The 19901-nt window shown below is 41.2% G+C and overlaps 2 protein-coding genes across 11 annotated transcripts; one reads left to right on the plus strand and one right to left on the minus strand.

The window, feature by feature from the left end:
* The first annotated feature begins 949 nt into the window (after positions 1-949).
* LOC117751751 (dynactin subunit 1-like) lies at positions 950-13300 on the plus strand. Of its 10 annotated transcripts, XM_034568632.1 has the most exons (32): positions 950-1106; positions 2804-2869; positions 2983-3177; positions 3595-3676; positions 3785-3816; positions 4185-4205; positions 4730-4753; positions 5558-5641; positions 6106-6258; positions 6409-6432; positions 6872-7069; positions 7198-7402; positions 7489-7567; positions 7792-7951; positions 8147-8251; positions 8445-8636; positions 8749-8865; positions 8978-9130; positions 9215-9375; positions 9601-9769; positions 9908-9976; positions 10073-10285; positions 10434-10595; positions 10720-10851; positions 10965-11090; positions 11205-11347; positions 11464-11630; positions 11866-11984; positions 12075-12270; positions 12371-12444; positions 12536-12625; positions 12720-13300. In XM_034568632.1, exons 2-32 carry the CDS (start codon positions 2828-2830, stop codon positions 12855-12857), a joined length of 3825 nt encoding a protein of 1274 aa, XP_034424523.1. In that variant the 5' UTR covers positions 950-1106; positions 2804-2827; the 3' UTR covers positions 12858-13300. The 10 variants fall into 10 exon arrangements, with proteins under 10 accessions (XP_034424523.1, XP_034424526.1, XP_034424528.1 ...); XM_034568635.1 differs by lacking the exon at positions 6409-6432; XM_034568637.1 differs by lacking the exon at positions 5558-5641.
* A 468-nt stretch (positions 13301-13768) lies between these two features.
* Positions 13769-19681, minus strand: fam113 (family with sequence similarity 113). The gene is made up of 10 exons (XM_034568644.1): positions 19551-19681; positions 19040-19121; positions 18680-18759; positions 18229-18461; positions 17850-18000; positions 16652-16898; positions 16164-16232; positions 15440-15508; positions 14460-14657; positions 13769-14268 (listed from the first exon to the last, which is right to left on the minus strand). The coding sequence occupies exons 1-10, from the start codon at positions 19572-19574 to the stop codon at positions 14120-14122; spliced, it is 1302 nt and encodes a 433-aa protein (XP_034424535.1). The 5' UTR covers positions 19575-19681; the 3' UTR covers positions 13769-14119.
* Positions 19682-19901: the final 220 nt, after the last annotated feature.

Genomic DNA, 19901 nt, shown 5'->3' on the forward strand with positions numbered 1-19901 from the left:
ACACGTCTCCTGTCCATCACCGAGTGTGGCTGCAGTGTGCTGAGCTTTTACTTTCATTTCTTTCAGCTCTTACTCACTGCCCTTCAAAGTCTTATCCTCATAAAATACATTAGACTATCAAAGTAAAGCAGATTAAACACCAGTAACAATCATTCCCATTAGATATTCATCTGCGGAAGGATGAGATCAGAATAGTTTTCTAACTTTGGCCTCATATTAAGAAAATCTGCATGCTAGAACTATTTTTTATTCTCTAGTCTATTCTATATTCGGCAAACTATTCATTGAATATATGACTTTTGGTTGAACATTTAGGCCACATCTTTGCCACATTCATCTGCCATTGCATGATTCTCTGTCACTGACTACGTTTAAATGATGGTTCTGCTTAATTATCTAATTGATAAATTAGTGATAAGACAAAGTCTGGTTTAAAAACCTTAGATAATATTGATTCGGCATTTTATTGTGTTACTTTGACCCCTTTCTCCCATCAGCGGTCTTGCTTTATTCACTGTTTTTACCCAATCATTCTTATCAATGATTAGAATTGAAATCTCACTTAACAAACACCCAGATTAGAGAACAAAAAGCTCTGTCACAATGTGAACATCCAAGACCCCTCATTGATTCCGGTTTTCCTGTATTTTACATTTATAATCTACACTATAATTTCACATTTTCTAACTAGATGTTATTGAACAAGAGGACAAAAAAAATAACAATGCTTCCACAGCTTCGGTCCTCAACAGTGAAGAAGAAGGCAAACTTACATGAGGACTTAGTAAAGAAAAAGTAAATCGATCAAAACTGCGAGATAAAGGCGACAAACCCCATCACTGCAGAGGACTGTGAGTCAACAGCTCTGGGTGTTTAATCACGAAGTTCCTGCAGCCACTAGAGGCGCTAAGTTCCTCGTCCCCTTCTTCTTCTTCTTTTATCTTTTCTGTCTGTCATTACACCGGAAGTGCCCCGTCAAAACCGGAACAGGCTGGAGGATTTTCCAAGCTAGGTAGCCCAAAAAAATAACAACAGGGGCTACTTGACTGTCTGCATGAAAAGCACAAGGAGATTTATTTGAAGTCAGGGATCTCTGTGTATGCCAGGTAAGCCCAGCTACAGTAAGCTGATATTTCACGTTCGCTTTTAAGTCGCTTTCTGAATTTAGCTTCCTTGCTAACGCTGGCAGCCCAGCTGTCAAGTTGTTCAACGTTGTCAATGCTAACAAAGCTCTAGACTGAAATGTGATGTCCAACTAAAGCCGGTCGTGCTTGACTGTCACTGTTATTTTGAATGTAAGTCAAGCTAACATCTGTCCAACGTTATATATCTTTATTGCCATGACTGTATGTGTCCTATATCTCCATTTATGGCTCTGCCCTCCTTCTTTTTGTCACGAAGCTGTTGGAGCCTGTGATGCTTTACCTAACACACATATATTGTTTTATGGCAAACAAAAAAACAAGCATTAAAAATATTTCGCTCCAGGCCTTCTAAATAACAAATGCAAGCTAGCTAACGTTAGCCACCGTAACTGACTGTATGATTAAGAGTTCATTGTTGGCATTTGTTGTTAAATGGTTAATCTTACAAGACGTGAAATGGTTAAATGTAACAAAGACGTTGTATAAAAGTAGGGCCAGTTAAATGAGAGCTAATTGAAAGCTAACATCCATGTGTATTCCTGTGGGAGACACAGCAGCTAGATCCCCACCCTCCCTCCTCTTTCCGTGACGTGTTGTGGTAGACCTCTAGGATCCCTCCCTAAAATCCTCATGTATTGTCCTTCTCTCCCGGAAAAGAGGAAGGAATATGAAAACAGAGGAAAAGTAGCATTTAAGTCGTATCCTAATTCTGGAGGTGAAATTATACTAATCATTAATCATGGCTATGAACAGGCGACATTCCTATACCCCCAGGGTGAGTAACACGGTCACTTCTCATCAAATAATGTTTTATTTAGTGCATCAATGCTCATTTGATTTGTGCATTTGATCATTATAATGTAAAAAGCAAGAGTTTGTGATACTCACCATAAAGTGGTTGTCGGTTTCACCTTTTTTTTTTTTTTTGGTAAATCTTGATAATCCTGTACTTAAAATGAAAATCCTGTCCTTATGTTTAACCCATTGCTCCTATTTAGCTACTTTTAGTTGTATTTATTTTAGAGGATTCTGCAAAACGATCTCTGCTTCTCTTAAACTAACAAAAAAGCCTGCCACAGCGTCCACCATAGAGCTATGATAAGCCTTTTCTATCCAGTTTTCTGCCCTGTAGTTTAAAACTGTGAGTCAGCGTGAATTCACATGTCCCTACAGCTCTATTAAAGGATTACACTCAACCGCAGTCCTACTTTGTCCTGAATGAGCATCTTTGTGTGAGCAAGGCAGAGATATGAGTGGTTTATTAGGAGGTCTGCTGTGGCCCAGACATATGACTGGGTGCATGAATGTGTTTCTGTGCTCTGTGGCCTTAGGACTCGCTTGTTACTGAACATTTTTAATTCCTGAAGTTGCTCATAATTGCTGGTACAGGGAGAATTATGGGGCATTATAAACAACGCTATTTATCTGTGAACTTTAGAGGTCTGTTTGATTATATTAGAAAAATATTATAAGCTAAATCTATTCTATCAAGATTAGTTCACATAAAAAAGATAAAATGTCTGTGGCATTATGGAATGTAAACAATAAATTCTCTGATATGTAATGACTTCACCTTCCTTCTTTTGTTGCCACTTTCCTCCACCACAACTCATTGTCATTAGTCACTAACCTTCCTCTTCTTTCTCTTCCCCCCTCAGCTGACCAGCCCACTGATCAGCAAAATGAGCAGTGCAGGAACAGTGGAGAGTGGTAAACCTCCAAAGGTGGGTCACTTCTCAACAAAAAGAAATAAAGAAACATAAATGAATAAATTACTATTAACTAGAGCGAAACAACTCAGTCTCTTTTCTTCTTGTCTCTACCGTTCTTCTCCTAGATTGGCTCTACAGTAGAGGTGACAGGGAAGGGTCAACGCGGCACTGTCGCCTACATCGGCGCCACCCTCTTTGCCTCCGGGAAATGGGTGGGTGTTGTACTTGATGAGGCTAAAGGCAAGAACGATGGCACCGTGCAGGGGAAACGCTACTTCACCTGTGAGGAAAATCATGGGATATTTGTCAGACAGTCGCAGGTTAGTCAAATAAATATGTTTTGATGTAATGATGCAGTGTATGTTGCGCTCACAAGGGTTGTGATCATGATGAAACAATGCTGTTTATGTGTTTGTTATATTTCTATAATCAAACTATTGTCACTTGCAATTTGCTGGTCAAGAATTTGTATTCTTGTTTTAAAATTGTATATATAACTTGATTTGGTCTTTTAAAATGATTAGAGTACCTGGGCAGTAATACTCATAGTAGTGCTGTTTAAGTTCTGATATCCATCCCTAATGCTAGTAGGGAGTGTCAGTAGTTTTATAGGATAATATTTTTGCTAACTTTTCTATTTCAGCATTTACTAATTAAAAAGGAAAATGCCCCCTGATGCTTGTATGTTGTTTTGATCACATCCTTGTGTGGGTGTGTGTGTGTGTGTGTATGCACAGATTCAGGTGGTGGAAGATGGCTCCAGTGCCACCTCACCAGATACTCCTGAGTTTGTTCTTGCCAAGATTCTCAAACAAAAAGGTAAGACTAGACCACAGTTGCGTCTGAAATTCATACATAAAGTAGCATCACAAAGTGAATAATAATAACAGTAAATAATAACATGCATACTTCATGTGTTTACTCCAGACATTCCAGAGACTCCAAAAACATCCAAACTGGTAGGCAACAATCTGCTGCCTTTGTTTCATTTCATAATGGACTTATCATTTTTTGTTTTCATGACTCAGCTTTAGAACATTTAAAGGTAATGCCTGCCCTGTCCAGAGCAGTTATACTGCTTTAAATGTATCGAACAAAATTAATCGAACCTATTAATAGCAAAATAAGTCAATTTGAAAGAGTGGTGATATGACTACCAATCCTCTCTCTGACTTATTCTTTGCAGTGTTTTCCTGACCAGAAATGCTTTGTGTTAGTTTTTATCTATTTCTCTTCCCTTTTTTTTTTACCTTCGAATTAATTTCTGTTTTACCTCAGCTTTGGGTTGATGTCTCAATTGTGTTTTTCTGAATACTTTTCACAGCAGACACCAATGAATGTTAAGAAGGTAGAAATATTTTTAATCTAAAATACATTTGCTTTGGTTGTTGCTATTCATACTAATGTGCCGACTAACATTTTGCATTTAAAATACTCTTTCATGCTTTGCACGTCTTATTGATCACTCATTTTCACAGTTTTCTCTTATTGTTTATGTGCACGAGACGTTTTAGTTTTCTCACTTTTATTTTTTCCAAAATCATCCAGCATAAACATCAAGAGAGCAAAACTGTGACCATGTTAAGGTCATCATTGTGGTGTCTTTGTCCACTTGGCCTCACAACTCATTGAATTTGGCCACAGTTGTGACTTTGTTGCATGAATTCACACGGTCTTGTGATTTGAGTCATGAGGAATAACTTCTTTGAAATGGTGCATGCAGCTATCGAACCTGTGCACAGTGGATATAAACTAACAGATGTATACTTACTATCTGCTGCTTATCTCTTATCTTGCGTCCCCGCTGGATGTGTGTGTATATCTGTGTGTGTCCATTCCTCTTTCCCCAACTCACCTCCTCCTCTCCTCCAGTCTTCTACCCGCCGCTCTGCCAAGGTGAGCTTGTCTACAGTTGACAGGGGAGGTGCATCCAAACTTCTAAAAAGCTTTATTTCACTATTTCAACCTTGTGAGGGTGCTAAGCGAGTTGAAAACAAGGATACAGCTTTGAATATCTTGAATGCTTCAGAAAGCCAAGGATTTTTGTCTAGTAAGATAAGAAGTACGTGTTTTGGAGAAGGCAGCCAGGATTAGATTAGTTTAATAAGCACAATATTGAGATTACAATTATGGTTAGAATTTCACAACATTTTTCCTTTTGAATAATGATCCTTTGCATAGTTACATGGCAGAGGTTGTTGACGTACCTTCCACTGTAGCAATGGATTTATCATGGCTGCACAGTCAGACTGTTGGAAGGCGTAGTGTTCAGGAGGCCCCCTTTTAGCCAATTTCCTACTGAAGAGATAGTTGCCATAAATGATATGGTCTTTTATTTTGAAAAAATATAGTGGCAGTCAGATTAGACGTCAGCACGTTGTAATTTGTAATATATATCACATTTAACCCTTAAATGAATAAATAGTGTTAAAATACTTGATTTAAGAGAACAAGATACTCCTGTATAAAATCCTGTATTTCCTGTTTATTCACTTTTTAATTAATATAATTTTCTTTGCTTGTTTTATGTGCTTTTGTCACCATTACATGTATAACATGAGAATAACTAAAACACTGACTCATTAATTTCCGTTTAGAATAAATAAACAGTACAAGATTGAGTTTTGTATTATCAGACTTATTTTGCATTTGAAAAAATAACTGTTTAGAGTCCTAACACAATTTTGATCACACTGGCAGTGGAGCACGCCACGTCTCACACCTGCCACCTCCCTCCCCTCCCTCTTGGTACGCTCCGCCGGCCGCCCCAACCTGCCACTGACGGTACGATCTGTCATGTCCGAGTACTCAGGGAGTGGTGAAATGTTTGGTCACAGAAATCCGGTGACTTCTTAGTTTGTCTTGGCACCTATACTGGGCTCTATCATTTCAACAAACTCTTACTCGTTTCTTGCTGACCTTCGAGGAAACCTTTGGGGAAAGGTGAATTGTTTTATCTAGGAATATACATTATCGTATTATCAGGCGCTAGTACAGGACGAATACAGAAGCATGGCTTAGTCTAGGACATTCACTTTTCAACTGGGTTCTTTAAAGTTGTCTGCTCACTGTGAGAGAAGCTCTTTTATGTAGCAACATTAGTTAACGCCACTAAATGATGCGTGCATATTTTATAACATTGCAATGGTTTAACTCGCGTCTTGACTCACTCCTTCCTTCCTCCTTTCTTTTAACTCTCATATCCTCCCTCTAGCCACTATCTGACACTTACCGTCCTATGTCAACAGACGTCTCGTGAGAGTCTGTCGTCCTCGTTGTCTGGCGATGTCAGTGAGGTTGGAGTGTCCTCCCACCAGGGTGCACTGGGAGCTCCCATCGTGCCTCAGCCCAGCGGGTCACCTGCGCCAGTCGCATCCCCAGTCCCAGCTACTCCGAGCAAGGTAGGTCACTTACAATTACAAGAGCTTATTTTAGTGTTTTATATGTATTTTTCATTTTCAGTACCTTTTCAGTTTTGTCAGAATGTCTCCATCTTTTTCCCCTATCATATAATAAGTCCCATTTCATCCATGTTGTCATTGTTTGCCCAGGCGGAACCTCCCATTTCCAAACAGGTAGAGTGGCTACATGCATGCTGGTGATACCTGGCATGGGTTTACTAACAAACTCGTAACATAAGTGGGCAAAATGACCCTCAGCGGACCCTTCCAATAATGAATTATGGTTTTGTAATCTCCTCACAGTGGATTTCATGGGGATGCATGTCTTAACTTATGAAACAACGAATGAAATGCTCAAATTCACCAATGAGTTTCAAGGGAATAGATACATATTTCTACATTGTGCATCAATATTTCTAAGCTGGTTTCCTGTTAATTCAGCAGTAGAAAGTCACATTATTGAAGAAAATATAAAAAATTTACATTTAACATCTTCCTATTGGAAAATAAATGAAGTCCTTTTTGCCTTCAGCTAAAGACAGAACATTTAAACTGCAGGATCTTTTATCTCACCAGCCTGTTGTGCCCTCCCGTATCCTGTCTTCCTTCTCAGGAGGAGGAATCACTGCGAGGTCAGGTCAAAGACCTGGACGAGAAGCTGGAGACACTGAAGATGAAGAGGACAGAGGACAAGGCCAAACTGAAGGAGCTAGAAAAACACAAGATCCAGCTGGAGCAGCTTCAGGAATGGAAGATAAAAATGCAGGAGCAGCAGACCGACCTCCAGAAACAGCTTAAAGAAGCCAAGAAGGTACAAAGAAAATATTAAATACTTTTAATAATTATTGCTTAATACAAAATAGCTATAAATGAAAGATGCAGCTCCTCAGTTATCAGGGAAATCTTTCTGAAGCTACATTTTTTACTTTCAAATTCCAGGAAGCCCGTGATGCACAGGAATCCAAGGACCACTACATGGAGGAGATGTCAGACACGGCCGACGCCATTGAGATGGCAACACTGGACAAAGAGATGGCGGAGGAGCGAGCGGAGTCATTGCAGGTGGAGGTGGACAGTCTGAAAGAGAAAGTGGATGAGCTCTCCATGGACCTGGAGATTCTTAGACATGAGATTTCAGAGAAAGGTTTTTGCACCACTCACTCAAAAAAAGCTTCTTTCTGTCCTTCTTTCTGTCTTTGAGTTGAGCATACTACCTCTCCTCTTTTGCAGGCTCAGACGGAGCTGCCTCAAGTTACCATGTCAAACAGCTGGAGGAGCAGAACAGCAGACTGAAGGAGGCTCTAGTCAGGTTGGTCAAAAAGCTCCTTTTGAGAGGACAGCTAACATTACCTCACCTTGCTGTTGGGTATTCAGCATCCCCAGAAAACCTTCAGTTTACTGTAGATGTGAAATACTTGTAGGGCAATCATGTCCGTTCACATCTACATCCACTTGCATGACATCATGTAGTTGTAGGTAGTTTGGTCCGCACCTAATAACAAATTGTATTTCAATTTTCCTGTTCTCTCTCAGGATGCGTGACCTGTCTTCCTCAGAGAAACAGGAACATGTGAAGCTGCAGAAGCAGATGGAGAAGAAGAGCACTGAGCTGGACACTCTGAGGACTCAGAAGGAAAAACTGCAGGAAGAAGTCAAGCACGCAGAGGCCACTATTGATGAACTGAAGGAGCAGGTAAACCCGGGGAGGAAAGAGCTACTTTCATTAGATTACTTAATGTTCATAACACAGTGTTAAATGTAATGGCTGAAATTCTTCCCTCCATTCAGGTGTAGTGGTTTAAAAGAAGCATGGACTGTTTTTATTTGTTATTCCTCTCAGAATCTAACTGTACATATATACTTGCCTGTGTGTCTGGGCTTGTTCCAGGTGGATGCTGCTCTGGGCTCAGAGGAGATGGTTGAGACGCTTACAGAGAGGAACCTTGACTTGGAGGAGAAAGTCAGAGAGCTGAGAGAAACAGTCACCGATCTGGTCAGTATTCACATGAGTGACATTTCTGATCTACATACATTACTTTGTTTTCATTATGTCCAAGTATTCACAGTTTGGTTCCCATTTGAAGAAGAAATTCAGAATAAAACATTATTAAGCCCAGTAACCAAAAGAAAGGTCTGGTCACCACCTTCCTTTACACAATGCCCGTGTTTTTTTCCTTCACCAACAGGAGGCGATCAACGAGATGAATGATGAGCTCCAGGAGAATGGAAGGGAGACTGAAATGGAGCTGAGAGAGCAGCTCGACATGGGTGGTGCAAAGGTCAGAGAAGCTGAAAAACGAGTGGAGGCTGCTCAGGAGACTGTGGCTGATTACCAGCAGACCATCAGCAAATACAGAGATCTCACTACCAGGCTGCAGGTAGGTGGAAAGACGGAAATTAACACTTCTGCCGTAGGAAGTGAGTTTGATGTAGACACATTGGCAAGTGGACGTCCTGAAGCCATGTGTCCTTTCTTCCCGCTGCACATAGGATGCCAATAGGGACCTGATCAACCAGCAGAATGCCAACGCTGAACAAGTTCAGCAGCCGCCCGCAGAACTGTTTGACTTCAAGATCAAGTTTGCAGAGACCAAGGCCTATGCCAAGGTAGGAGACCTGCACTAAGACTGATCATAATTGACCAGTTTTAACTTGGTGAGATCAGTGCGCTCTTTGTCCTTCATTCTCTCTCTTAAAAACTCCACGTTTGTGTCTCCAGGCCATTGAGATGGAGCTGAGGAAAATGGAAGTGGCTCAGTCCAACAGACAGGTGTCCCTCCTCACCTCCTTCATGCCAGACTCCTTTCTCCGTCATGGTGGAGATCATGACTGTATTCTGGTCCTTCTTCTCATCCCCAGGCTCATCTGCAAGGTATGTAAATGTACAAGACTGTTTTTTATCTGTCTATGATGTATGTAACTCAGCAAGATGTATTTGTATCTTCTATCCTGGCAGGCTGAGCTCCTCAGTAAACAAGCCCAGGAGAAGTTTGACTTGAATGGGAACCTGGCGCAGGGGGCAGGGCTCAGAGGGCCTCCAGGAGAACAGCGCAGCTTTGCCTCAGGGCTGGTGTACTCCCTCAGCTTGCTGCAGGCCACTCTGCACAAATATGAACAGTACGCACTGCAGCTTCATCACTTATGTGCCAGAAATAAATAAAGTAGTGTTTCTAAGATGTTGGCAATAAAAGCAGTTGACTATAGTTTTATAGGATCATAGTTTTTCACAAGTGAAAGAAATATTATATTGTCTAGAATAATTAGAACCTGTTGCTGAGTTCATGTAAACCTTATTCATTAACATCCTTCTATTCGTTCCCCTCTTCCCTGCTCTTGTTCTAGGGCTCTGAACACCTGCAACGTAGAGGTTTTCAAGCGCATGGGTACACTTTACTCTGAAATGAATTTCCATGAGCGCTCCCTGGATTATTTCATCGACCTGCTGCATAAAGACCAATTAGATGAGACTGTTCAGGTGGAGCCCCTGACCAAGGCCATCAAGTACTACCAGGTAATAAATACAAACCGGTGATGTTACCTGAAAGAGCTGTAAAGGACTTTAAAAGTCTATCTATCTAGTGTAAATAGCATTTACAAACAAACATATTAGATTTGTTGTAGAGGAGTAACTCACTGTTTTGTTTTCCAGCAACTGTACAGCGTCCATCTGGCAGATCACACTGAGGACTGCACAGTGCAGCTGGCTGACCACATCAAGGTACGTGAAGTTTCTTCAGTGGTTGACTTATTTCTGTTGAGGAAAGTAAAGCAGAACTGTTTCCTAACTTTGTGCGTTTCACACTCTCACCTCCAGTTTACCCAGAATGCATTGGACTCCATGGGAGTGGAGGTGGCTCGTCTGCGGGCGTTCCTGGCTGCAGGTCAGGAGAGCTCTGGCCTTGCTGTGCTTCTGAAGGACCTGGACACTTCGGGCTCGGATATCAGACAGTTCTGTAAGAAGATCCGTCGTCGCATGCCTGGAACAGATGTGGTTGGAGTACCTGCTGCTCTCAATTTTGGGCCACAGGTATGGGTCCAAATGAAAAAAAAGACACATATGCACACAGAAATGTACATACACAGTTAATTACTGTATGAAGCTTAATCTTAAGTAGCTTTGACCTGTATCCTTTCCGTTTTGTACCATTAAACTTTATCTCTTGTATGATTGGCAGGTGGCAGAGACGCTGACAGAGTGTAGGCGCCAGCTGACCCGTGTGGTGGCCGTGCTGCAGGAGGTGGCTGCGGCTGGGGCTCAGATGGTTGCTCCGCTGGCAGAACAGGAGGGTGTCAACGCTCTCAAGCTGGAGGATATTGCCTGCAACGCTGTGGATCAGGTACTGTGAATACTCATGTGCCCTTTGAGCGATAAGGATTTTAAGCTTTAAATTACTGTTTTGAGACAAGTGATTGTAGTTTATCTCCTGTTTTTTTAATTAAAGACCTATTTTCTCCACCAAGGTGTATGGCTCCCATGGCCTGAGTGGCCCAGAGTGTCTGCGTCAGTCCTGCAGCTCTGTCATTGCTACCATGAACAAGATGGCTACGGCCATGCAGGAGGGAGAGTATGATGCTGACAAACCTCAGGGCAAGGTATTTGCAGGCCTTGTGTATCACATAGTTCACTGAAATCAAAGCATATTTATATTCTTTGTCACTTCCTTCACATTCACTCAACTTGTTATTATCTTCCCTTTCGTCTTCAGACTCCTCCTGTGGAAATGAGAGCTGCCACCGTCAGGGCTGAGATGACTGACGCTGAGGGTCTAGGTGTTAAACTAGAAGACAGAGAGACGGTCAACAAGGAGGTCAAGAAGTCTCTTAAGATCAAGGTAACACAGTGAAGAAAACACCTGCAAAAAAAAACAACCTCTTTTGTCTGAGAAATCAAGTTTTAATAATAAGCCCGTCAGTTAGAAATCAGAGAAATTCTTATTCCCCCCCAGGGTGAGGAGCTGAGTGAAGCCAATGTCCGCCTCAGTCTGCTGGAGAAAAAGCTGGACACCTCCACCAAAGACGCAGATGAGCGGGTGGAGAAGATCCAGACCAAACTCAGCGATAATCTCGCCCTGCTGAAGAAGAAAGAGAAGTACGAACCATTAGATGCAAACACATTTCAGTTTTTATCTTTTTCTTACTTGCCCTTGTTTCTCTCTTGTGCTTCCGATTTATCTCCTCATTGGCCTCTTTTCTCCTCATCTTCAGGGAGTTTGAGGAGACGATGGATGCTCTGCAGGCTGATATCGACCAGCTGGAGGCAGAGAAGGCAGAGCTGAAGCAACGCATCAATAACCAATCGAAGATGACCATTGAAGGCCTTAGAGGCCCGCCTGCCTCTGGAATCGCCTCTATTGTTCAGGGATCTGCAGGAGGTACATTTTTCTGTGGTTATGAGCATTTATTGTACATAGATCGAAATGTTATTTACTGGAAAGCTGCGTCAGTCAGCTGATAATGAGGTAATCTTTTGCTTATAGTTGGTGTAAAGTGCTACTGCAACAAAAATAGTCTTCAAATTCTGTGCGAAAAAGACAATGAAATGTCAGAGGAGTAGCACAGGGTGTCAGTGATATACTATTTGTCACCTTTCTTCCCTCTGTCCAGCAGGTGTGGCTCTATCCATGGCGGGGCCAGTAGAGGTGGTTGACTCTCCCCTCCTCCGGCAGCAGGTCGAGGCTCAGAGACTGGGCATTAAACACCTCAAGAATGAAAACAACAGACTCAAGGTACATTAGTTTGGCGTTGGTGTCATTATATTGTGCTCTGCTGGATGTCTGAACCCTGGTAATATTGACCAAAAGTATATTTGACTACAGGCCGAGAAGATGAGAGCCCAGCTGGCCTCCCTGCCTCCACTCCGCCCCCCCAAACTGCCACAAGTGTCCAAAGAAAGCTCCATGCCTCCAGAGGGACTGAACACAGGCATCTATCGCAGGACTGACCAACTGCTGGCGACGCTGCTCAAGCTGAGTGCAGAGTTTAAAGTGGTGGACATCACTGGGAAGACAACAGGTGTGTGCATACATATATAACCTTTTGAATAAGCTGCTGTTTAAAATGTGATTTAGGTCACTTTGCTTCAATTTCTGTCCCTCCCCCTCGCTTGTTCCAGTTAGTGCCAGTGCCCAGCTGCTGGAGCAGACGTCTCGACTGCAGAACCTCAGTGATGCTCTGGACAAACTCAAGGTGATAACTTCAGAGTCCAAGCTCTTCTCCTTAGTGTGTCAACAAGCTAACAGGAATGCACAAACCAAACATTTGCAAACTTCTGTTTCAGGGAGAAGTAGCTGAACACGTGGTCACGCATCACCGTGGAGCAAAGGCTTCCTCTGACTTCGCCACCTTCCCGGTGTCATCCTTTGTTAAGGTAAAAGCATACAGCACCAGTTACAAGGCTTTGATGTCAGTGAAAGAAATGGATCATGTAAAATGATTTCTTGTCCGTCTCTGTTCTTTCTTAGGCCAAGGAAGAAAAGCAGGGGAATACGGTGCTTGTGGGTCGTGTTTCCATTCCATGCACCCGCGGGCACGAACAAGTCCACCGCCTCGTCCTCTCACAGCAGCAGCTGCAGCAAGTGCACAGCCTCCTCATGGTGTAAGAGCACAGCCAAGATTGAAGGAACATCAAGAAAATCTTTTCTTAATTCCATCTTCCACTTGAAATTCTCAATTTCTTTCCTTTGCTTTTCACTCTTCTCAGGAAATTGTATCCAGCATTTTCTAAGTTAAGACAGCACTAATAAAACTAGAGCACAGGTAAAAATGATTGGTGTTTATTTTGAAAGAAGGGCAAAGTGGATTTGACTCTTGTTGTAGTCACGGTAACAGTTTGTAGGCACCACATTTGCTAACTCTTTGTGGGAATGGGGGAAACTACGTTATTTTTACTGTGCTCACACCTTTTGTTTCTTCTTTGTATCTTTTGTCTTTGTAATAATAAATGTTATAGAAGTTATTCCCAAACCAGAGCTTGGTATAGTAATGGACTAGTATTTGTAGTAATTCAGACAATAAAAGGAAGCAATTCATTTCAGAACATCAATTATGAACTTGTCTGTGTTCATTTTGACTCATGAAATGTAAAGCCTGTTAACAAAAATGAGCTGCTCCAACATTTAGTCTAACATAAAAGGTTCATTGTCTGGTTGTGGAGATGTACCGACACCTTCCCTGTAATCATGTACAGAAAATTTTTTTAATTCTAATCTCATTATCCTCAATAGATGTAGACAACACTGCTTTCAGAGTGACATGCTACAATGATCTCAGCAGTACAATCTCTTAAACCTGCTACTGACCCCAGGTTATTGAGTAGAAAGAAGTTCTTCCCTCCAATATGAGCAAGGGTTTAGTTTGGTGTTAGGAAAAAATCCTCAGTCAAAGCGGTTTTTATACCAGAGGGTTTAAATGTTTAGCAGGATTCCAACAAACAGATCAGATTTAGGAAACAAAATCTTTATATTATGCTTGACCATATATTCTTAATTATAATAAGTATAGTTTTTAATAACCTAAAACTTGTTAGGAAATCTTAGCTTCAACTTTAATAGAACAATTCACCTTATACATTTTAAGTGCAGAATGTAAAAAAATCTGAAAAATACTTTTAAAAACCTTTTCTTGGCAAGAGAACAAACAAATTCAAACTGAGAAAAGGACTAATTTACAATATAAGGACACTGTATACATACGAGAACACTGAGTTAGATAAAATCAAGGTGTGAAACGAGCAGTGTGAGGTTGAACACTTCCTCCTGCTTAAAAGCCTGCGTATGGTTTAGAGAACATTGAAAACTTGTGGAACGATGTCCTACAGGATGATGCATGTAACACTTTGAACTTTGAATGCTTGTGAAACAGCTCAGTAGTAACTGACATGATTGGCGTAGTGATTTGGTCTTTGGTGGGCGTATGGAGCAAAGTGGTGTCTGATGTGTCGGTTCCTTATCACGTACTGATGATGGGGCTCATTGTAGGGACCGTGGTAGGGGTGAGGTCTGTAGTGGGAACCTGAAATTCATACAGAACATGTCAACAGGCTCTGTAGTGGATATGACATTTAATGATGATAAAGACCTTCAATAACGAGACCAGATGACCCAAAGAGGTCTTTGGTTTAAACAAATGTGAAAGCATACATGTGTATGAAGTATAACTTGAAGAGCCAAAGAAAGGCTTCCACTTCAGTATTATACACTTACCATTTCCACCCTGTCCATGTTTTTTATACTTGCGTCTGTGGACGGGTAGGGGAGGCTGTGGTGGGAGGACAGGCTGTGGTGGGAGGACAGGCTTGTGGCGATGTGTTCGTTCCCGCTGGTGGTTGTCCTCAAAGTTGAAGCAGTGTAAAGGGAGGGAATCATTGCTGAACTCCTCCCTGTAGCCGTTGTCATATCTCTCTGTTGGAGACAAAAATAAATAAATAAATATAAATATATATATATATAAATATATATATATATATATATATATATATATATATATATATATATATATATATATATATATATATATATATATATATATATATATATATATATATATATATATATATATATACACACACACACAAAACGCGAAAGTGGTGACTAGAGAGGGAGGTGAAAGGAAAAAACAACCTTTGAGACTCAGTTTATGTTATTCCTTACTATTATTGTCTGTGTGCCACCCACTGTAACATTGTTTTTGTTTTAAGAGAAGGGTGATGCCTGGGAAGAGCGAGAAACCTCATCAAACCCACTCACTCACTATGAATTCACAGGACAACCTGCTCTATTCACACATCGGCTCAATCGGACATGAAACTGAATTTGTACTAGGGAGCCGACCGTCTTAAGTCAAGCGATGTGTGGTTCAACTGAAGGGCGATTGCCTGGGTAATGTCAAGAAAAGGTCAGGGTAGAAGTGCACGTGTAAAAGCTCCTAGTAGTCACTTCACTGCACGTAAACCTTTCCCAGTAAAAGCACAGAAAGTGTTTGGCTGCAACATGTTCCTGTCTTTAGAAATCCTCACTAGAAACAGACATTTGTGTTCTGAAATCACACTGTATTACAAAGGAGCTAGAATATTTGTATGTCACATCAATATTTGGGCTGTATCAGCAAGTATGATTTAAGTTGTTTTTTTTTCCCCCTCACACAGATGAAGCAAAAACCTTGTTGTGTATGTTTTAAACCTCACCCTTGCTGGAAAAATAGTTGGTGGGAGCAGGGCAGTGGAAGTTAGGGGCACAGTCTACTTGACGCACTCCTGAAAGAGCAGAAAATACATGCATCAGAAAACCAATATTATGTTCTCACACCTTCTGCAATTCACCTTTTCAAAGGATGGAAAAAACAAAGGATAATTCAATATACAAATATCAATGTAAAGCTGGGACTGATATTAATACAAATATGTTCTTTCCAAGCACTATCACTGTGATGTTAATGTAACATTCAAACCGTGTTTTGCATTAATTATCTAGACTATGGTGACCCGCCATATTCTAGTGAACCCACAAAAATGTATGCTTCTCATGATAACTTAAGAGATCTCCAACTTGGGTGTTTTGCTCTGTTGCTGCATTATAAAGCTGCAGCTCAGCAAAGTATTGTCCATTAAGTTTTTAGCATCCATGAGCATAGTCATAGTGAAGACCTCACAGTTTCAGCGGTAGTTGTCCACATACGGTACCTGCAAGTGGCATGCAATGTCATTACCTGTCTCATGTGAGAACTTGTCTTTCATTCTTTTGTCTGTGTACCTGTCACTCTGAATCTGCAATGTTTTTGAGTGTGCATGTGCAGCATGCTGCTGTCATAGACATTCTGAGGGAAACTGATTCAGAATATTATGAACCATGAAAGACCTGCCTGGTTATCTACTACAATCCTCCCCATGTTTTTAAACACATCATTCCCACCTGATGTCGTACCTGCAGGGTTGGAAGCATTTCCATAGACTGGCTTCGGAAGAGTCACTTCAGTATGTTCTAAAAAGAATAAAGTCATGTTAACATCATGTTATCATTTAACTTAATTACACTTCCTCTCATTTGTGTAAAGTTACAACCATGTAAAGTTACAGTTTATATACATGTCTCTCTAGGCTCATATAATAAATAGATTGAAGGCTTTGATTTAAGTGTATTTGATCAGTTCTTCCTTGAGTCCAAGTGGTAGCTTGGGCCTCATGAAATTAGTTCCCTCTGAGCAATTCTGATGTATTGTGTTCACAGTCATTGAAAAAAACGCACGTGTAATAGTTGCCAGAGTAAAGTCTATGTCTGACTGTTTTAGAGAATATTAAACACAGCATGTAGAAAAAAAACTATAGCAGTATGCCTACACCACCTGTATTACAGTGGCAGTGGATATGTGCATACACGCAGCATGCAGTGTAACTCCTCACCGACAGGGCTCAGTTCACAGGGCATGTTGACGCCCCAGGCCTGTGCAGCGTGCTGTAACAGCAGGGAGGTTATCCTGCGGTGGGCGAGTGCATTCCAGTGAACTCCATCCTTCGTACGATGCTGCAGAGAAAAGCGGAACTGGAAGTGTAGGTCCAACACGTCTATCCCGTAGGCGTCAGCCAGGGTCCCACTATAGAAGTTAGCTTCGATCACATCATAACGCAGATGGGGGGCCTTGTGCTCAATCTGAGGTGAAAGAAGGAGAGGCGACACATGGTGTAGTCAAGGCTGGGCAATAAAACAATATCAATAATGAATGCAACATAACATAACATTTTCATCAATGGCAATATAACTAAGGTTCAGTATACATCAATATATTCCTCATGCACAGTGAGGAGGTATAGCACATAACTGATCTACCTCAGATTTGTAAAATGCTTTGTTGTATCAAGTGTTCGTCATTCTCTGCTCATTAAAAAGTTTAAAACCACAGCCTCCACTCAGGAGCAAAAATCTGTCTTTAAACTAAACAATGTGACATTTATTGTGATAATGATCAATATCAACTAATATGAACATTTATTCTTCTTGAAAAGTTTTGGCCCTAACGCACAGCCCTAGATGCAGAGAAACAAAAAATCTACCTGGAAACATATTTGCATGGTGTGAACAAAAGCAGGAGGGGGCAGTGAAGAGCTTAGGTAGGATTGGAAATACTATAACGTGCAGGAGTTAGCCACAATAGAGGGTTTTCAACAGCAGTTCACGAAAGGTATAAACATTTTACTGTCCCCCGTCCTAACACTCACTGCAACCGGGCAGCATCTGTTCTTGAAAGCCTGAGATACATTTCAAATTGCACAAATCTGCTTAATGTAGATGTTGTGAACATATCAATTGTATTTATAATGATCTCTGTTTTACTATGAACTTACAGGTTTAATGTGGGTATTCAGTCTTACTATTGGTGGGACAAATTAAATAAAACAATCTTCAATAAATACAAAATATATTATCTATAAACGTTCTAATGGTTGCTACATGAACATTTTCTGTCTGATTTCTGCTTTTTTTTATTTGACTTGGACTGGTGAAGTTTGTCCACCTGATGCCCTTCCAGCTCCTGCCGACACAACGGCCTGTGTGCCATATTTCCATGTCTACTTACAATACAGTTGTTTGGTGATGACATACCTCAGGCACCAGGAAACCACCTTTGATTCTCTCTGCTAAAGGCATAGTGAGGCTCCACATGACCAAGGTTTCCTCGGGCAGGATCCCTCTCATCTTGTCAAAGAACCTACGCAGGTTCTCTTTGTAGTCATCAATCCAACTGGACTTGTATCTACAAAGCCCAACACAGATACAGACATAATAAGTCAATCTAAATTACAACAACCAGCTAATCAGGTACTTATCATGGTTGGGGGTATATGATTAAGCTTTGTTTTTACCATTCCAAACACACATTTGGCCCATGAACTTGTTCTGTTAGCTCACCAAGCACAATATCACATACAAATTATAATTATTGCTGCTGGAACTATTAGTAGTTATTCTTTTGTGTTACCACCTTGAGATATCCCAAACGCAGGAGTTGATAATGATTATGTCTGGTTTCAAGCCATTGCGGAAGTCATCTATGATGCTCTGCATGTAGCAAGAGAAGATGCGTGTCACAAAGTAGAAGCGGACCAGGTGGTGGGCGGACTGAAACTGCCGGACCTCTCTGTATCCTGTTCCGTTGTGCAATTGGCTTAGACAGCCCCCTTCTATCAGGCAGTCCATTTCAAAGCTCATCTCGCCCTGAAAAAAGAAAGAGTGAAGACAAGATTAACAGGAAAAGGTCTCATGCTAAAGAAAGTGTCGCTACTTTTAGATTACAGCTTATAATAATGACTAAATTAAACCAATACAGTCATGTTTTTAACTGATCCAACAAAGACATGGCTTTGATTGCAGTGCTTGCCGCTCAGCCCCGTCTTTTAAATCAGTACATAAACCTGGTAAGTGTTGGTCCTTGCCTTGCTCCTGAGTTGTTGTAAGGTGAGATACTTCTCCTTCTGTAGCAGCAGAACAAGGTCCTTGTATACAGACCTCTGAACTGTGGAGAAAATACAGGGAAAAGGTTGGCAACATTGTCTGTAAACTTTTCATTGCAGATAAACCAGGTAGGATGAACACAACGTTTCCTAACATCACTCTGCACCATAAACTGTTTATAAAAAGCTCTGCACACAACATCCAGCACACAAACAATAAAAAAAAAAGGGACAGTATATTGTAGAACTGTCGAGGACTCACTAATGACTCAATAATAATAATAATTAATCAATAAGTATTTAGATATTAGTTATTTGAATGGAGGGTGGGTTTGAACTTACTGGAGTCTCCCAGCACCACGATGAACTTGTTGTGGAGCAGCTGGCTGGCCTGCTGGTGGCTCACACACCTCATCGGCTCCCTCTGTCCACCGTCACACAGAACATGTTCATTTAACCATGGGATAGAAAAGTTAGCATGAAGTGAGTGAGGGCTTTCTAACTGCTGAAAACTAAGCTAGCTCAGCCGTCATTAAAACTTCCATTGCCCAGTTAGCATTAGCATGTTTATGAACTTCCTCCAGGAAAGTTTGCTGTTAGATACGTTTATTGACTCAAGAGGCAAATATCACATTTAATTAACAGATACACTATTTGGTTGTTGAGAAATCATTTGGCTGTTATTTTTTTCAAGCTAGCCAACGTCTGAAAGTTTTGGGGTTTCAGCTCCTGCAGTGTCCGCGCCAATGGGCCCCTGGTTCTCCAGCTGTTTGTCCTCGAGCAGGTTAGAGGTCATGGAAAACATTTCACTTTGTCGCTAAAAAACTAATCATGGAAGAAACTTGGGACTCACAGTTTTCTTCGACTCCGCCATCATCCCGTTACACACAGGTGCACACAATCAGACGACGCCTTCGCTGACTGTGGGAAATATCACCGTTCTCAAGAGGCCGCGCCGCTCAGGGTTGCCAGGTCTGATTGGAAAGAAATGAACGAACAAACAGCCCGAAATTCCGCTCAATGAAACATAACGTGCCTCTGTCATACAGTATCGCTATCATCATGCCTCTGAGACCATGATTGGACCAGTTTGGCTATAAACGTTCACTGTGACTCAAAGAAGAACTGATCAGTTTTTGGTGGTTGAGGGTCGAAGGTCAAGCTCACGTGACCTCTATATTTCAAGAACAAATTGAGGGAATTT

This window comes from Hippoglossus hippoglossus, chromosome 18 (genome assembly GCF_009819705.1).
Source record: "Hippoglossus hippoglossus isolate fHipHip1 chromosome 18, fHipHip1.pri, whole genome shotgun sequence".
Classification (NCBI taxonomy): Eukaryota; Metazoa; Chordata; class Actinopteri; order Pleuronectiformes; family Pleuronectidae; genus Hippoglossus; species Hippoglossus hippoglossus.